Consider the following 18,578-nt stretch of genomic DNA (forward strand, 5'->3'; position numbering starts at 1 on the left):
CAGATGAGTTACTTCATACACTTGAGTACTATGAATAGTGTTCCAGAGGTGCTGAATTGGCACCACTGTCCCCAGACATTAACCCATCAACCCCAATGACCAAAAGCAAATATCTGTGTATATACATACCAAAATGAGTCGGCCTGTATGCACCAACGTTTAGAAGAGACCTGGGTAGGTCGAGACATGCTTGAATCTGATCGAGAACATTCCCAGAAGGATTCAGACAGTGTTGAAATTCAAGGGTGGATTTACAAAATAATAATTAAAATTGAGATTGAGATTTTTATGAGCAAAACAGTAACAATGCAGTGACATGACAAGAATCTGCATAACTAATCATATACTAAATAGTTACAAGTCAAAATGTATCTATGAGATAGCCAAGATGATTATCTATAAAATGATGGTAGTCTCACGTTCCAAGCTGTAGTGGATGGTGAGATATGGAGCCTGAAAGTCAAAACATTGTTACCCTTTTGCTCGTGGGTGTATTTGCATTACTCAGGAAACCCTTTAAATAACACCTATCCTCAATGAGGATTTACTGAAATGGTTGGCATGTGGAGGGTAACACTACCGATCTTGACAGTGTAGTTGGAGTCTCTGGAGGACCCAGGATTTCTGTTCATTATGGAGAACAGTTCATTGATATTAATAAGCACAATATAATGCCTCATTTCTCCAGTGGGGGTGCTGCAGGAGAATTAAATACTAGCTACCAGGATTCCTATCAGATTACAACAGATCTCTTGGGGAGAGTTGAGCAAAATGATTTACAGGAACCTGGTTCTCTGGACACAACAATTGTCTGTGGCCACCAGACCAGAATCCTGCGAACCTCATCCTACCTGATGGCATAACAGAGTGTCTTATATCTAAAAAGCTCAGCACAACATCATCCATGTATCGTGCTGCAACAATGACATTGTTCCAAACCTACAATTAAGATTAAGAGATGGGGAAACCGGCAAGTAGGAGGTTCGCATGACTTTTGTCAAACAGTCATGAACTACTAATGTGACCAGTAGTCTACGAGTATTTACCGTAGGCTCAACTCTTCTCTCAGGGTTGCACTCTTGACTTGCCTATTTTAGGGGTCCTTTCTAATAAAGGATCCCCTTTCTGAAATGGTTTAGATATTCAATTTACAATTCATAGAGAGATGTACTCAAAAGTATTATTTTATGGTCCTGAAATATACCTGATGAAGGACCAGGATCCAATTTGAAAACATTCAAAGTCTAGTAAAGTTCAGTAACTTCCACCATTCTAGAAACTCAGAAATTAGGATCTGCCCCCATGGGCACCCAAAAGAGCCCATCCAAATCCACCAAGACTTTATTCACATCTGAGATCAAATTAATTTGTCTTTTTAACTTGGACACTAACCGTTCTGAACCAACATGTGGACTATCTTCTAGAGACAGAACACTCCAGAATCAGCTGAACATCTGTTTTATTGTTATGTATCTTTTTTTTTGTTGTTGCTCTTTTACAGCTTTACCAAATTCTCTGACAATGAAATCCTACAAGTGTCGCCAGCTGGACACATTGAGGCGCCAATTTATGACAGAGCAGCTTCTTTTTATCAAAAACAGCAAAACATATTTCTTTCAATTTAATTGTAGCGAGAGCGGAGAAAGCATGAACTGCGGCAGCCGTCGTGTAGAAAAAGCGCCAAGTCACACAACATCCTGAGTAAGAACACGGACAGAAGGCAGACTGATTCCTGGAAATCAGGATGACCGAGACAGCGATTCTCCGAAAACGGGTGGGCCAATTGTTTATTGCTTTAAATAGTTTGTCATGTAGCGCCCCCTTCAGGCCTTGCATTGGACACCACAAAAGTGCAACTATTATTTTTCTCTGTTAAAATAGAAGTTGGTGTTTAGAGTCTTACAGAAGTCCCATCTGGTACATATATGGCAATATGGAGATGACATTGATTCCACTAGGGAACTGCCGTCCACCTTCCTCTCTTGTGAGTGATAGTGCCGGCCTGGAAGGAGCACTGTGTGCAGAGAAAACTCAGGCTGTCAATCCTCAGTGAGGGAGGCGGGGCACGTAAAATCGGCAGGCAAATCAGTGCACTGAGCCTCTTGGCCACACCTAGGGTGCACCCTATTTAGCATATTTGATTCAACCTCAATTATTGAAGAACAGAGGCAGCGATTATAAAACTAAAGGCACTATTTTTCTCGGGGCGATATCCCCTACAAGGCTACGTGCTTAGTTTCTATTGTCAGTTTGGGCTCACAAGCCTCCCTTTAATTTATTGAATACATAGGACCTAATTGCATCTATGCTACAAGTAAAGCCAGGGCTTAGATGTTCACTGTAATTTCCATCTAAAGTCGGCCTGCTGCTTACACTTATCAACATCTGCATGAGATCCAAGACATCATGAGTTTAAGAAAATAAAAGTATCTGTTCATCTCTGCAAGCCATAAGGGTATTTAAGGCAGAGGTAGCTCCAGATCAATAGCAGATTCATATGGCATCTGCAGGCCGGGGAGAGGACGTAATAAGAAACAGCACGCCGGCTTCATATGGAAAACTGATCTTCAAAATTTATACTGCATGGAAAAAAAAAAGCCGATTTCTGGAGTAGTCCGGGCTTGGAAGGGAGAATTATTTCCTGAGTTGAGTAACAAATCCTGCCCACTACGTTATTGCTGGGCTGCAATAAAGCCAGAGAAGTCACGCAACCCCAGCTCCGCTCCAGCATGTGCTTCATGCATCCGAAATTACAGGAGAAACTTTTCAAAGATCCCTACCGGTGTGGATGACACTTATAATATGTCTGCTGGGGTATTAATATGTTGGTAGGCAAGTCACGGAAACAACTGATCTCATGTCTACTGCATCAATTTATCAGTCCGATATCTATTCATTTGGCATCTGATACGTATCCAATATCTATCTCTATCTCACACCTACCTGTCTGATATCTATCTCATTTCAACCTTATACCTATCTTCTACCTCACATCAATCTTTATATCTATTATACAGTTGTGGCCAAAAGTATTGACACCCCTGCAATTCTGTCAGATAATACTCAGTTTCGTCCTGAAAATGATTGCAAACAAATTCTTTGGTATTATTATCTTCATTTAATTTCTCTTAAATGAAAAAACACAAAAGAGAATGAAGCAAAAAGCAAAACATTGATCATTTCACACAAAACTCCAAAAATGGGCCAGACAAAAGTATTGGCACCCTCAGCCTAATACTTGGTTGCACTTTGTCATGTGACCGCAAGTATGCAATTTGGAATCTGGCCACAATCCAACTAGACGTGTGTGGCCTTGTTCAATTCCCTTGTATTGAGAGAGGCTGCGCACGTCTAGTCGGCACGTGACCACATGATTGCAAATCACATACTTGCACTCACGTATCCACCCACTACCGGCACTGGAAAATTCTGAGAGTGCGCGCTGAGAGGATTCACAAGTCTGAGGTGACATAGAGGGAGTGCAGACTTGAAGCCCAAAGCCTGGATAACCTTCTTAACGTACCTCTCCAATTCTTAAGCCACTATATGTGCATCCAGAACTGCTCTTCTGAGCGGGACTACTCACAATAGTCACCATTACAAGATCTTCCATTCTGTGTCACCATCTGGAGATCTGCTCTTCTGTGCGAGACTCCTTACAAAAGTCGCCATCAGGAGATCTGCTCTTCTTCGTGGGAATACGCACAAAAGTCACCATCAGGAGATCAGCTCTTCTGTGTGGGACTACTCACAAAATTCACCATCAGGAGATCTGCTCTTCTATTTGAGACTACTCATAAAAGTCACCATCAGGAGACCTGCCATTTTGTGTGGGACTACTCACAAGTGTCTCCTTCTGCAGATCTGCTCTTCTGTGCGGGACTACTCACAAAAGTCACCATCTCGAGATCTGCTCTTCTGTGTGAGACTCCTTACAAAAGTCGCCATCAAGAGATCTGCTCTCGCAGCACGGTGGCTCAGTGGTTAGCGCTGCAGCCTTGCAGCGCTGGGGTCCTGGGTTCGAATCCCACCAAGGACAACATCTGCAAGGAGTTTGTATGTTCTCCCCGTGTTTGCGTGGGTTTCCTCCGGGCACTCCGGTTTCCTCCCACACTCCAAAGACATACTGATAGGGAATTTAGATTGTGCGCCCCATCGGGGACAGTGATGAAAAAATGTGTGCAAATTGTAAAGCGCTGCGGAATATGTTAGCGCTATATAAAAATAAAGATTATTATTATATTATTATTATTCTTCGTGGGAATACGCACAAAAGTCACCATCAGGAGATCAGCTCTTCTGTGTGGGACTACTCACAAAATTCACCATCAGGAGATCTGCTCTTCTATTTGGGACTACTCATAAAAGTCACCATCAGGAGATCTGCCATTTTGTGCGGGACTACTCACAAAAGTCACCATCTCGAGATCTGCTCTTCTGTGTGGGAATACGCACAAAAATCACCATCAGGAGATCAGCTCTTCTGTGTGAGACTCCTTACAAAAGTCGCCATCAGGAGATCTGCTCTTCTGTGTGGGACTACTCACAAAATTCACCATCAGGAGATCAACTCTTCTGTGTAGGACTACTCACAATTGTCACCATTACAAGATCTTCCATTATGTGTCACCTTCTGCAGATCTGCTCTTCTGTGCGGGACTACTCCCAAAAGTCTCCATCAGGAGATCTGCTCTTCTTTGTGGGACTACTCACAAAATTCACCATCAGGAGATCTGCTCTTCTATTTGAGACTACTCATAAAATTCACCATCAGGAGATCTGCCATTTTGTGTGGGACTACTCACAAGTGTCTCCTTCTGCAGATCTGCTCTTCTGTGCGGGACTACTCACAAAATTCACCAACAGGAGATCTGCTCTTCTGTGTGAGACTCCTTACAAAAGTCGCCATCAGGAGATCTGCTCTTCTGTGTGGGAATACGCACAAAAGTCACCATCAGGAGATCACCTCTTCTGTGTGGGACTACACACAAAATTCACCATCAGGAGATCTGCTCTTCTGTGCGGGACTACTCACAAGTGTCAACATCTGGAGATTTGCTCTTCATAGCCACACATCACGGGCCCGCAAGCCACAGGTTGGGGATCCAGAATCTACCTATAATATCTAAATACAGTTTCCTACCTACAGTATCTCTCATATCTGCTTATCACTATCCATCTAGGCATCTGTCTCTAGCACCACTACAGTTTTCTCTCTATTTTATCCTTGTACAATTTTTATCTATCTGGAAGAAAAATGACATCTGATTTGTGAACACGTGAAATGGATTAGCTCAGTCCCTTAGGGCCCTGTCACACATAGTGGCGCACCAGCGATCCCGACAACCATATGACCATGTCAGAATCGCTGGTGTGTCGCTACATGATCGCTGGTGAGCTGCCAAACAGGCCGCTCTCAGCAGTGATCAGGACAGCGACGATGCGGGTAACAAGCGCGCAAGTCGCTTAGTTACCCGCTGTGTATGTTAGAAACCAGGGCGCTGGTGCAGGGAGCTGGTAACCAGGGTAAACAGCGGGTTTCTAAGCACCGTGCGGCCCTTAGTTACCCCCGGTTTACATTGGAAACCAGCGTCGCTGATCGCTCGTCTCCTGCCTGCCACACGCAGAGATGCGTGCTGGCCAGCGGGAGACCAACAATCAAAAAAAGGTCCAGGGCATTCGAGCACGATCAGCGATACCCAGCGGGGGGGGGGGGGGGGGTTTGGGCGGTGGGCGGTCGCTGATCCCCGTCACACACAGCGATATCGCTGGTGAGATCGCTGTTGCGTCACAAAACTTGTGACTCAGCAGCGATCTCGCTGTGTGTGACGGGGCTTAACACGCAATCTTCCTGTCTCAGAGGAGCTTGATGGATTGGATGCCATCCCACCAGGCAGCTTCCCACCTTTAAGGCCCCGTCTCACTAAGCAATCTCGGTAGCGAGATCGCTGCTGAGTCACAACTTTTGTGACGTAACAGCGATCTCACCAGCGGTCTCGCTGTGTGTGACAGCGATCAGCGAGCGGCCCCCCTGCCGGTATCGCTGATCGCTGCAAGAAACCTCTGGACATTTCTTTGGTCGCTGGTCTCCCGCTGGCCAGCACACATCGCTGTGTGTGACAGGCGGGAGACCAGCGATCAGCTGGAAAAAATAATAAAAAAATAAAAAATATAGTTATTCTCACCTTCCGATGTCCCGTTCAGCCATCCTGCCTCTCTCCACGCTCCGGTCCCAGTGATCCTTTGCACGAATGACCGCGAGACTTTGTTATCCCGCGAGACCGTGACATCTCGCGGTCATTCATGCAAAGGATCACTGGGACCGGAGCGTGGAGAGAGGCAGGATGGCTGAACGGGACGTCGGAAGGTGAGAATAACTATATTTTTTATTTTGATTCTATTTTTTACAGGATGGCCAGCGATGCCGGGCGCTCGGCATCGCTGTGCTGATCGCTGGTGAAGCTGTCTGTGTGACAGCTCACCAGCGATCACATAGTGACTTACTAGTGATCCTGACACCTTGATATCGGTGTCGGGATCGCTGGTAAGTCGCTTAGTGAGACGGGGCCTTTACACTATGGTATTAATCACTTTTCCCTAAAGATAGGTTTGCACTGTGAACCTCTGGCGGTTTCTTTTGTGTACCGTGATAAGTCACTTAGTAAAGATAAGGGGCTGAGTTCACTTTACAATAATAGCAATGACTTGTGCCAAGCGATAAACTCAGCACTGCTACATATGTGTCAATAGGGAACATCTATTACTGCCTGACATTTCCTATAGCCATCATATGCAATGGACGGATTCTCCTCCTGCCACAATTTCTCAAAAATTCAAAAGAAGGAATCCTATAGTAAAAAGGCAAAGCGCCCTGTGTGAATGGAGCAATAGTGAGCACGTGCGACCACCAGGCCGAGAGACCCTGGAAATGGAGAGGCGGTTGCATATCCTCACTGCTTCGCTACAGGATCTCCGTTCTGGTGATTGGTGGGTTCCAATGGGTCAAACCCCCGTCCAAGTGATAATAGATGTGTCACCTATGCCTGTGGATAGGTGAAGTAAGTTTTGTGCAGGACACGGCCTTTAAGGAGTTTCTGTTGCATATTGCGAGCACAAGATGATGAATTAAAAGATTTTTACAACATCAATAATATATTGTTAAAGGGAGTCTGTCAGCACATTATGACTGTTCAAACCAAGCACAGGTATTCGGTGCACCCTTGGCGTGGCCGAGCAGCTCAGTGCACCACCTACTTCCCACCTACTTATTTTGTCTCCATCTCTGACCCCTCTTCTTGAATTGGCGTTACTGGAGCCAGAGAGAGCTGGAGAAAGATGGAAAATAAGTAGGTGGAAACGTGCACAACCAAGCTAAACACTTGTACTTGGTTTGAACAGTCATTTTGCCCCAACAGACTTCCCTTAGGTTAAGTTCATACTGGGCATTTTTTGCAGTGGTTTTTTAATGCAAATTTTTAGCTGCGTTTTACAAAACCAGCAAAGCCTATGAGATTTCAGAAATCTCATGCACACAGCTTGTATTTTTGTCATCAGGATTTTGCGCTTTGCAAGTTTTTTTGCACAATGTAGCACGTCACTTCTTTCAGCGTTTCTCACCCACTGAAGTGAATGGGAGGTGAAAAAAACACAGGTATCAGGTTTTGATGGGTTTTTTTTGTGCCAAAACCTCGATTTTATAGAATAGGACTATAGGGAAACCTGCATTTTGCCTGCAGCTTCTTTCCTGCCAAGAGATCAGGTTTTGCGGCAGAAAAAAAAACCGCTAAAAGAATGCCTAGTGTGAACTTACCCTTAAAGAGTACTTGTCATCAGTCTGGGGCTGCTCTTTTTATTTAAAGGAAACCTGTCATGTTGAAAATGGTATGTGACCTGCAGGCAGGATGTTATACAGCAGGAGCGGCTGATCAGGTCAATATGCAATTTTGTGGGAAAGGCTTCTGAAAAACTTGCATTGTATTCATTAAAATCTTGGGTGCTTCTATGTATGAGTCCAGTGGGCGGTTCAACTAGTGATTGACAGTCTTTCCCTGTATGACTGTGCTTGCAGAAAGTTGTCAATCACTAGTAGGACCACCCCCTGGACCCGTACACAAACACCAAAGGTTTCAATATGTAAAATACAAGTTATTCTGAATGTTTTCAGCTCAGTTTCGCCTTCTCTATCCCGTTCTGTCCACATACCAGACTGCTTGTACTCTGCAAGCAAGGTACCATTCAGTTATCAGGGCAGGGGAAGACAATAGCAGCCACAGACTAGCGATAGGTACTTTAAGGGTACCGTTACACCTAGCGATGCACCAGCGATCCCGACCAGCGATATGACGCGGTCAGGATCGCTGGTGCATCGCTAGGTGGTCTCTAGTGAGCTGCCACTCAGGCAGATCTCACCAACGACATCGCTGGGGATGGGGATCGCTACTTACCTGTCAGACGCGGCGATCCTGCGTCCTCCCGCCCGGCTCCACGCGTCGCTCGTCATCACAGCAGGAAGCGCCGCAGGAAGTGACCGACGAGGAATGGTCCAGCAGCTTCTCGCGCGATCAGCGATAACCAGCGGGGGAGCCGGTCGGAGGTAAGTATCACATGCAGCGATATCGCTAGCAATATCGCTGCAACGTCACAAAATCGGTGACTTTGCAGCGATATTGCTAGCGATATCGCAGTGTGTAACGGGGGCTTTAGTAATTCAGGAAAAAAGTAATGAATGGCCAATACCTGAAGAAGCACACCATGGACGTGGTTCTGCCGAACAGTACAGCTGCTGGTAAGTGGCAGGCTCTGGAGCAAGTTTGCTGCAGTTTGAGGAATGTCTTGTACCATAAGAAAGGGAACAAGAGCCTGTGCTGCCATCTCCCGTGAACGGTGAACTGGCGAGTGACCACATCTGGGAAAACACAAAAACAAGAACATTTATGTAGAATCCTAATTTAACACAAACACTGAACGGAGGACATAATCCTTCAAACCTTGATCAGAAGAGCTTACAATCAATTCCCAACATATGCAGAATTCCAGGTTTCATCAACAGCCAAAAAGTGAAAAGGTACAATGGCTGCCACTAGAAAGAGAAATTTTTTCTTTGAAGTTCCAGGTCAGGGGAGAAGACTGGAGAAGAGAAGTTAGCAGCAGCTCAGTGCAATGCACTTTTTGGGTCACATGGGACAAACTACTGCCTGCTCTCAGGAGGAGAAGAGACCAAACTTACAGGTAAGTAATAGAAGAGGCTGAAAAGGGCGGAAATTACAGTAGCGAGTGAAGTTTAAAACAGCAAAATGGTGTTTAAAGGAAGCTGTCACCAAGTTTTTGCTATCTAATCTGTGAACAGCATGATGTAAGGGCCAAGATCCTGATTCCAGTGATGTGTCTCTTGCTGGTCTGCATGTTGTCATTTTTATACAATCCCTGTTTTCTCTCCTGCAGATCTAGCAGTGCTCAGAATGTGGAGCTCTGTATAACCCCACCCACACCTCCGATTGGCACCTTTCTGTGTATACTGTGCATAGGCTGAAAGTTGGCCAACAGTAGTCGGGGCGGGGTTACACATAGCAGGATGACTAGGAGGCATGTGGAAGCTAGTCTGATAGTGATCATCTCCTGCTGATAAAACTGATTGTATTGAAACAGCAACACACAGCCTGGTAAGTGATGATTGCTGAAAACAAGGTCTCTGCCCCTACAACATGTTGCTCTCAGATTACATATTAAAACCCTGCTGACATATTCCATTTAAGTGTTGATAATCACTTTCATCAGTTCTAAGAAAGCTATGCAATAGGAATTATAATACCCTATATAATTATTATAAAAGTAGCACTTTAATTTTTGCCTGTGGATATTAAAGAATAAAAAAGGAAACGTCACATATTGCATAAATCAAAGAATGATTAGGAGATCTATTATTGGACTGGCAGTCATCAGGCATCTAAAATGTATAATCAGAATATAGGATATATGAAATAACTCACACTGGAGAGAATTTCCAAATGAAAGATATATCAGTTTTCCAGTTCTCTTTTTTTTTTTTGTGAAACTGAAGTGACTGGAACTAGGCTGCAATACCAGAATCAACCTCAGGACAGGTGTGGCACTATTTCTAACACAAAGCAGACAATTATCCCTATAGACAATAATGGGGTCTTGTCAGGTTTGCAACGCAGGCTCCTATCCTGCTGGCCCAACAGCCAGTGACAAAGAGGTACGCCTTGTTGTGGCTGATGGGCTCTCACGAATTGGTCAATTTATGCAGTAAGTATCTTCATTTTTTAACATGGTTTCTGCAGCAGTAATGCAATTCCAATTTCATGCACTCCATGTTTGGATACTATAGTGTTACAGAGTGCAGCGTTAATTCGTTAGTTATTGTGAAATGGTTATGGTTGTCTTTTTTGATGCAATATTTCATGATGTAGGTGCGGTTATGAAGATGGAAAATAATCCCGTTTATTGTAAGATTCATTTGAGGACACTTCCTGACGTTCGTGTCGTGAGCCCGAGGCTCTTAATATGGCCGGGTTTATTTTTTTGGGGCGGTGAGTCACCTATTCTATTCCCTTCTTGCCAATGTCAGTTTTGCATTATTTATAAATGATCAGCTGGAAGGCCGTGTGCATTCCTCCGCTGCTGACTCTTGCGGGTTTTCTTTGATTGCTAATGGTTTAAGCATCCACAGGAAAGAGACATCATTGTGGTGGAGCCGTGAGTCATCACCGTAAAGCTCCGAATTCTCATGGCAACCCAGACACACAACAGCTGTGGGAAGAGGGGAATCGAGGGACGTGGAAGAGCACGTACTGTACTAGAACCGCCGCTGACGCAGACCGTACATTGGAGAGTCTATGCAAATCAAGTCGTCTACTTTGGGCAAAGATGGCCGCCTGCATAGACGGGCACACTGGCAATATTTTCTTACAACTCTCTCTTGCACCCTTTCTCTATTGTTCCTCCTGTAAGTTATTTTATGGGTAATACATGTATTTCATAAAAAATTAGATATTAGTAGAGCCGACCAATGTTTTTCTAAAGGCCAGCTCCGCTCACAAGTCACATAGGACTGCAGTGAAGTGCCATATTTGGGTAACACCCATAGGACATGGCCGGGGATCAAAGGGCGAGATACTCAAAGGCTCCTTGCATTGAAGATGCCGGTAGCACCTCTGAGACTTGTACCTATCCCCAGAAGAAAGGCCGGCCCCTTACCGCAACACTACCTGTCGAGATGGCGACTGGCGCCAGAGGATAGATGGAGAGGATGCGCTGCTCTGCACTCACTTCTATGAGAACCACAGTAACAGCAGAGCACCAGGCCAAAAGAGGCCATCACACTAGGCACATGGAGGCAGGGGACCTCCTTTATTGAAATATATGTGGTCCGGCCTCAGTGTTTTCGATCTGATTGGAGATGATATGTCGACAGTGCACATGACCACTGCACTCAATCATAGAGCTCAGCGGTACATGCAGTCAACAACCCTCTTGGGCTCAGTGATTTGTTACAGTTGTGATGTGGGTTGTCCATATGACATCTCCATTCAAGCCAGAACACCAAGACCAGAGCAGTGTCAGGGAGCCACCCCGCTGGATCCAAACAGGGTGAGTACCGGCTAAGTTTGTTATTTTAGTTATTTCACAACTAAAAGTGGACCACCTCTTTAAATTGTTTCCGTCCACTATACTGGAAAAACAGTGGGGGAGGGTTTTGGGCACAGCACAGCTACGCTCAACTGTACTGTAAGTCGTGTTCCTGCAGAGCACAGCTGTGCTATGCATCCACAATTCAACAATGATAAGCTTTGAGCACAACAAAGTCCCGTTTCCGACACAGCACAGCTATGCTTAGCTCAACTCTAAGGTGCCTATGCAAAGGATAATCCTGCACCAAAGATTCCACACAACCCATGAGTGATTGGGTTGCAGCACAGCTAACCTCTGCTGTTCTATAACAGATTCCAGCACAGCACAGCTGATCTATGCTCAGCTCTGCCTCCACATGAGGGGTGATGGACAATGTTGCAGTCCATCAATATTTTATTTTCAACATGTCAAAAAGAAACAGTGTGCTGCTGGGAAATGTAGTTTTAGCAGATAAGAGGTTTGCAGATTCAGCTATGCACAGAGAAGCAGGAGATAAAAAAAATATAGATACAAGAAAGAAACTTTTCAAACTTTTTGTTGGGCTAAATAACAATAGTTAAGCAGAGATGCTATGCTTTGTCAAAAATATCACCATTGTGGGACTAACCCATGAGCACGGTGTAATACTTGACGTCTCCTACGGAGGCGCTGCAGGGAAACTAAACACTTATCAAGTTTAACCACAGAGTACAGCTGATCCCTGGGGGACCCGGTAGAGAGGGGGCACTTTCTCATCATATTTTCTTTCCTAGCAAGTAAGGATTGTCGAGAGCGTACAACCGCTTTAATCTCAGTAATGCTCATAATATTCATATTTTTTTGGGTGGAGCTATGCAGAAAAGCTACCTGTTCGTAAAAAAAACATCTAAAAATGTTTAAACAATTGATCATTCCTCCAAAGAGGAAATAACTGGTTGTAAACCACTTAGACACAGAAACACTGTTGTTGCACGTTGGAAAAAAAAAAAGAATGTGTCCAGGCTTCATCCAGATTCTTTCCACAAGCGCCGATTAACGCCGCTCTGCAATATATTAAGCCGCAGGACGTGCATGAACATTTTTTTCTCCCTTGCACATATAAACAACACATATTGTTGCAGATGTTTAGATTTCTATATTAACAGAAACGGCCCTGCTGAAGAATGTCCTCCTTTCAATTCTGACCTTCGGGGAAATGATTTCCCAAAGGAATTTGGCTCTGGCTCAGTGGGAAGTCTGGAAAATGGGAGCGCGGCCAAGTTTTTCTACTGGCAGCGACTGAGCACTGGGGATTTCTGAAAAAGCGTATGAAATGCAGATCTTTTATTACACGCTTGTGCATCTGGTTACATAAGGTGCGGTTCTCGGCAAGTAAACACATAATTACATTTCACTTCATTATAGAAAACAGAAGAAACGAAAACCCCGCTTGCTGTATCATTTCCCATCACTGCGTAGAAAAGCGGAAAAGGAGGGAAAAAAAAAAATTGGAAAAAAAGAAAATGATAGTAGCAATGAGTCATGTGAACTGCAGGATCCAATTTTCAGTTGCCCTAAAAATCCAACAATGCAGAGTTTAAAAGGCTCCGTTGGAAAACTAAGTTAATTCTAAAATGCATCTGCAGCCTTTGTCGGTTTTAGGTTGTGCTGATTAGTCTATAACGATACTCATTTTAGGAGTACGACTATAGAGTGAGAGATGTCAGTGAGTCTAAGTGTATTCAGTCTAAATCCAGCCAGCCTAACTGACAGCTGCAGCTTGTACTGAGCAGTGTGAGATCCCAGCAGCGGGCAGGAGGGACACTGAGGGTCCCGCAATCTAGGTGGTTGGAGATTTGAGTTAAACTTTTAGGGAGGATTATACAGCTATTATCATATGGAAATAAACACACTAGTCTCACCAGGTCTAAGAGAGCTACACTCCTCAACATTGAAATTGCAATAGAAGGAAAAGTCGTTGAATTATGTTAATCACAGGATGGATAGATGTGTAAAAATGCTGAAAGAGATGGAAACAAAATTTACAAAACTTTTTGATTTATTCAGTCTGGAGTACAAGCGCCACATATAGTAACCGTTTAAACTCGGTTGTTGTCAATAAGGCTATTAATAGTCAACATGCTCGGATAAGGTGTTATCTGAGCATGCTCCAGTGCTAAGAGTGTGAAAAATGAGGATGAATGAACTCATGGAGATCAACATCCAACACTGCGGAGACACCATCACATGTTTCTCAAAGCAGTGATTCTAGAGCAATGCCCCCATCCCTTATGGGAAATATGCAAAACACAAGCCATGGAGACACCATCACATGTTTCTCAACGCAGTGATTCTAGAGCAATGCCCCATCCCTTATGGGAAATATGCAAAAACATGCAAAACACAAACCGCGGAGACACCATCACATGTTTCTCAACGCAAGCAATGACTAGCCAGGTCTTTCCCCGGGAAGGAACAACCACGGGAAGGGCAGTCTCCAAGGAAGGAAACCACCTATGCCAAAACATGGTATCCATGCACAGACAGCTGTTTCGGGGTATTGCCCCTCATCAGTGTGGAGTAGTGTTTTGCATGCCAGTGCCAAGAGTGACTTTGGCATGCTCGAATACTATATGCGATTCACCATGGATGCATGTCTCGCGGCTGTTCGACAGTCAAAACACATGCAGGGATTGCCTATTTGTTAGACACGCAGCCATAGTGACTCGAGCATAGTATTCGAGCACACCGAAGATACTCTAGTAGAACTCAAGCATGGTCGGATAACACCTTGCCCGAGCATGCTCGCATCACTAGTTATTAACCTCTTTACCCCTGAGGGTGATTTGCATGTTAATGCCCAGGCCAATTTTTACAATTCTGACCACTGTCCCTTTATGAGGTAATAACTCTGGAACGCTTCCATGGATCCCGGTGATTCTGACATTGTTTTCTCGTGACATATTGTCCTTCATGTTAGTGGTAAAATTTCATTCATATAATTTGCGTTTATTTGTGAAAAAAACTGAAATTTGGCAAAAATTTTGAAAATTTCGCAATTTTCCAACTTTGAATTTTTATGCTCTTAAATCACAGAGATATGGCACACAAAAAACTGAATAAGTAACATTTCCTACATGTTTACTTTACATCAGCACAATTTTGGAACCAAAATTTTTTTTTTGTTAGGCAGTTATAAGGGTTAAAAGTTGAAGTTTATTAACCCTTCAAGTGCTTCACAGGAATTTTTTGAATGTTTAAAAAAATGAACATTTCACTTTTTTCACAAAAAAATTACTTCAGGTCCAATTTTTTTTTATTTTACCAAGGGTAACAGGAGAAATTGGACTGCAAAAGTTATTGTCCTGAGTACGATAATACCTGATATGTGGGGGGGGGGGGGGGGGGAGACCACTGTTTCGGCGAACGGCAGGGCTCAGAAGGGAAGGAGCGCCATTTGACTTTTTCAACGCAAAATTGACTGGAATTGAGATCCGATGCCATGTCGCGTTTGGAGAGCCCCTGATGTGTCTAAACAGTGGAAACCCCCCACAAGTGACCCCATTTTGGAAGCTAGACTCCCCAAGGAACTTATCTAGATGTGTGGTGAGAACTTTGAACCCCCAAGGGCTTCACAGAAGTTTATAATGTACAGCCGTACAATTAAAAAAAATCATATTTTTCCCACAAACATGATCTTTTAGTCCACAATTTTTTATTTTCCCAAGGGTAACAGGAGAAATTGTACCCCAAAAGTTGATGTCCAATTTGTCCTGAGTACACTGATACCCCATATGTGGGAGAAAACTACTGTATGGGCACACGTCGGGGCTCGGAAGTGAAGTAGTGACGTTCTGGAATGCAGACTTTGATGGAATGGTCTGTGGGTGTCATGTCGCGTTTGTAGAGCCCCTGATGTACCTAAACAGTGGAAACCCCACACAAGTGACCCCATTTTGGAAACTAGACCCCCTCCCAATGAACTTATCTAGATGTGTGGTGAGCACTTTGAATCCCCCAAGTGCTTAACAGAAGTTTATAACGTAGAGCCATAAAAATAAAAAAAATCATTTTTTTCCACAAAAATGATCTTTTTGCCCCCAATTTTTTTTTTCCCCCAAGGATAACAGGAGAAATTAGACCCCAAAAGTTGGATTGCAATTTGTCCTGTGTGACTGCTCCTGGCACATAGTGCCGGGTGTCAGCTGTGATAATCAACTGACACCCGGCCGCGATCAGCTGCGCTTCCCCCATGAGCGCAGCTGATCGCGATGATGTACTATCCCGTCCATGGGCATTAAGGCCCAGGGCACGTGGACAGGATAGTACGTCATATGTCAGGAAGGGGTTAATGGTTGTATGAGGAATGTTCTACTGCGCTGAATGCACTTGGGCAAATCATCAAGATCCACTGCTGGCCGCTCCATTTGCAATTTGCAACAAATGATGTCCCAGATGTGCTCGACGGGAGAAAAATTCGGAGACGTTACAGGCCATTATAGCAGATTTAATCCATGCAGGCTGCTCATCAGAGTAGCACGAGCAACATACGGTCAAATCCACAGGATATGTTCTAAATGTCTGACAGATGACGGTACCACCTCTGGGAAGTCTGGTGATCCCCTAGATCTCCCTTTTCAACCTGCGTTCGACCAGACAGTGGTGGGGGTGCATTCATCTGGTATTTCCATTTATAGGTATGCAAGTTCCTAATACAGCCAAGAGGATTTGCTTAGTTGTATAACGAACTACCACAACAATGAATGGAGAGACCTGGTGCATATGCCACCACTTTTCCAGCCACTGGTGGTCAGATCCAAATTCGACCCATGTTGTGGAAATAGGTGATGGTCCAAGAGGTGAGACCCTCAAACCTTTAAGACATGTATGTTATATACTGTGGTGGTGTTAGAAGGTTAAAGGGATATTTCAAAAACAATTATCACATATCTACAGCATAGATGATAAATGCTGGAATGGAGGTGGGTGGGGGTTGTCTAACCACGGGAATTCTCAGTACTAGAACGGAGGACATCAGCCCCCCCCCCACCTCCATGACCACAATAGCAGTTGGACCTCCACCAATCTAAGTTATCTCGTATCCAGTGTACGGGACCAAGTGTTTTTTTTCCTTAAGACCCCTTAAGGGTATGTCAGTATTTGCTGTAGAAATTTCTGTATCTCCTGGCAGTAAAAACGCTGCAACAAATCGGTACAATTTTTTTGGCATTTTTTTTACATCCGTTTATGGTGCAGATTTTTCCCCACTCATTAGTATAGATGAAATCTGCAGCATAAATGCTGAGAGAATTGACAGCTGCAGACATAAATCTGCAAGGAAAAAAATAAGCAATGTTGTATGAATCATAGAATTTTAGGGTTGGAAGGGACCTCCGGGGTATTTGTGCCCAACCCCATGCTCAAAGCAGGATTCACTAAACCATCTCAGACAGACTTCCATTGAAGGAGAACTCACCACGTCTCATGGCCGCTTGTTCCACTCATTGATCACTCTCACTGTCAAAGTTTTCTCTAATATCTAATCTGTATCTTCTCCCTTTGGGTTTCATTCCATTGCTTCTCGTGTTTCCATGTGCAAATGAGAATAAGTATGATCCTTCTACACTGTGACAACCCTTCAGATATTTGTAGACAGCTATTAAGTCTCCTCTCAATCTTCTTTTTTGCAAGCTATACATTCCCAGATCCTGTAACTGTTCCTCATAGGACATACTTTGCAGTCCGCTCACCATCCAAGTAGCTCTTCTCTGAACTTGCTCCAGTTTTTCAATGTCTTTTTTAAAATGTGGTGCTCAGAACTGGACACAGTATTCCAGGTGGGGCCTGACCAAAGAGGAGTAGAGGGGGATAATTAATTAAAGTGATCAAGACTCTACGCTTCTTGTATTACATCCTAGAACTGTGTTTGCCTTTTTTTTGCTGCTGCATCACATTGTTGACTCATGTGCAGTCTGTGATCTATTAGTATAGCGAAGTTGTTTTCACACATGCTGTTGCTTTGTTCTAATCCTCCCATTCTGTAGATGTAATTTTTGTCTTTCTTGCCAAGTATGAGACTTCAAGAATCTCATTCACTTTGTTGGTACTAGGAAATCCTTCAGGTTTAAAACTGTACAGAAAAAATGTGACAACAAAAAGCTGTGTGTGTACAGGCCATACAACGTTAATAAAATTGTAAAATAATGGCTAAATACCCATGCCAACCACTGCTTACTAATGAACATAAATGATTGAATCTGACCTGTGGCTCCTCTGAATCACAGCTACAACACGTCACTCGGGGAAAAGTGACCAACCACTAACTATGCAAATAGCAGGGGATCGATGTGGCTATGTAACCTGCATTTCATTTCTATTTTCAGGTATTTTCTTGTTTGTACAGATAATATTGGCAAAGGCAGACATTACAAAATAGTGTTTGACAATGACTAACCAAGGACAACCGAGATGGAAAAAACAAAAAAGAGAAGGAAAATAATGTGCGATAAAGAAACGCACTGGTTTACACATCACATGTTTGTTATGATCCTTACTTTTTTTTTTCTAGGGCATTGACTTCACTCGCTTTAGAGGACAAGGACGACTCATTAATTACTATTTCCAGATTACAAATCAGTGTAAAAGAGTGATAAAATGACTATATAGTCAGAGAATTCTAGGTATTTTTCTTTCTTTCTGGGAATTCTTTAAAAAAAAAAAAAAAAAAAAAAACTATTAAGACATCGATCAAGACATTGCCATTGCAAAACGTTGAGAAATATAATACGGTATTTCATTATTTAATGTCTAAACAATGCTACAAATAAAAGACTAAACGTGGAAATGTTATTCTGTGATAGCCTGCCGTTCATGGAAAGGTAATGTAGTCATAATACACTCAGGCAATCCTCTGTGAGCTAAACAGTTTGCTGCTATGTATCAGAGAAGATGCAATGCATCAGCTTGGA

General features: G+C 43.6%; 1 protein-coding gene across 1 annotated transcript in view; it reads right to left on the reverse strand.

Annotated features, from left to right (window-relative positions):
* The window catches only part of LOC141056974 (tRNA (32-2'-O)-methyltransferase regulator THADA-like), a 541,174-nt gene that overhangs the window by 230,956 nt on the left and 291,640 nt on the right, over nt 1-18,578 (reverse strand). The window contains exon 8 of the mRNA XM_073553454.1: nt 8,737-8,905. Within this exon, the coding sequence (XP_073409555.1) occupies nt 8,737-8,905 (169 nt within the window). The remainder of the gene's footprint in view (nt 1-8,736; nt 8,906-18,578) is intronic.

This window comes from Dendrobates tinctorius, unplaced genomic scaffold, assembly GCF_039654945.1.
Source record: "Dendrobates tinctorius isolate UK_male_01 unplaced genomic scaffold, ASM3965494v1 ptg000201l, whole genome shotgun sequence".
Classification (NCBI taxonomy): domain Eukaryota; kingdom Metazoa; phylum Chordata; class Amphibia; order Anura; family Dendrobatidae; genus Dendrobates; species Dendrobates tinctorius.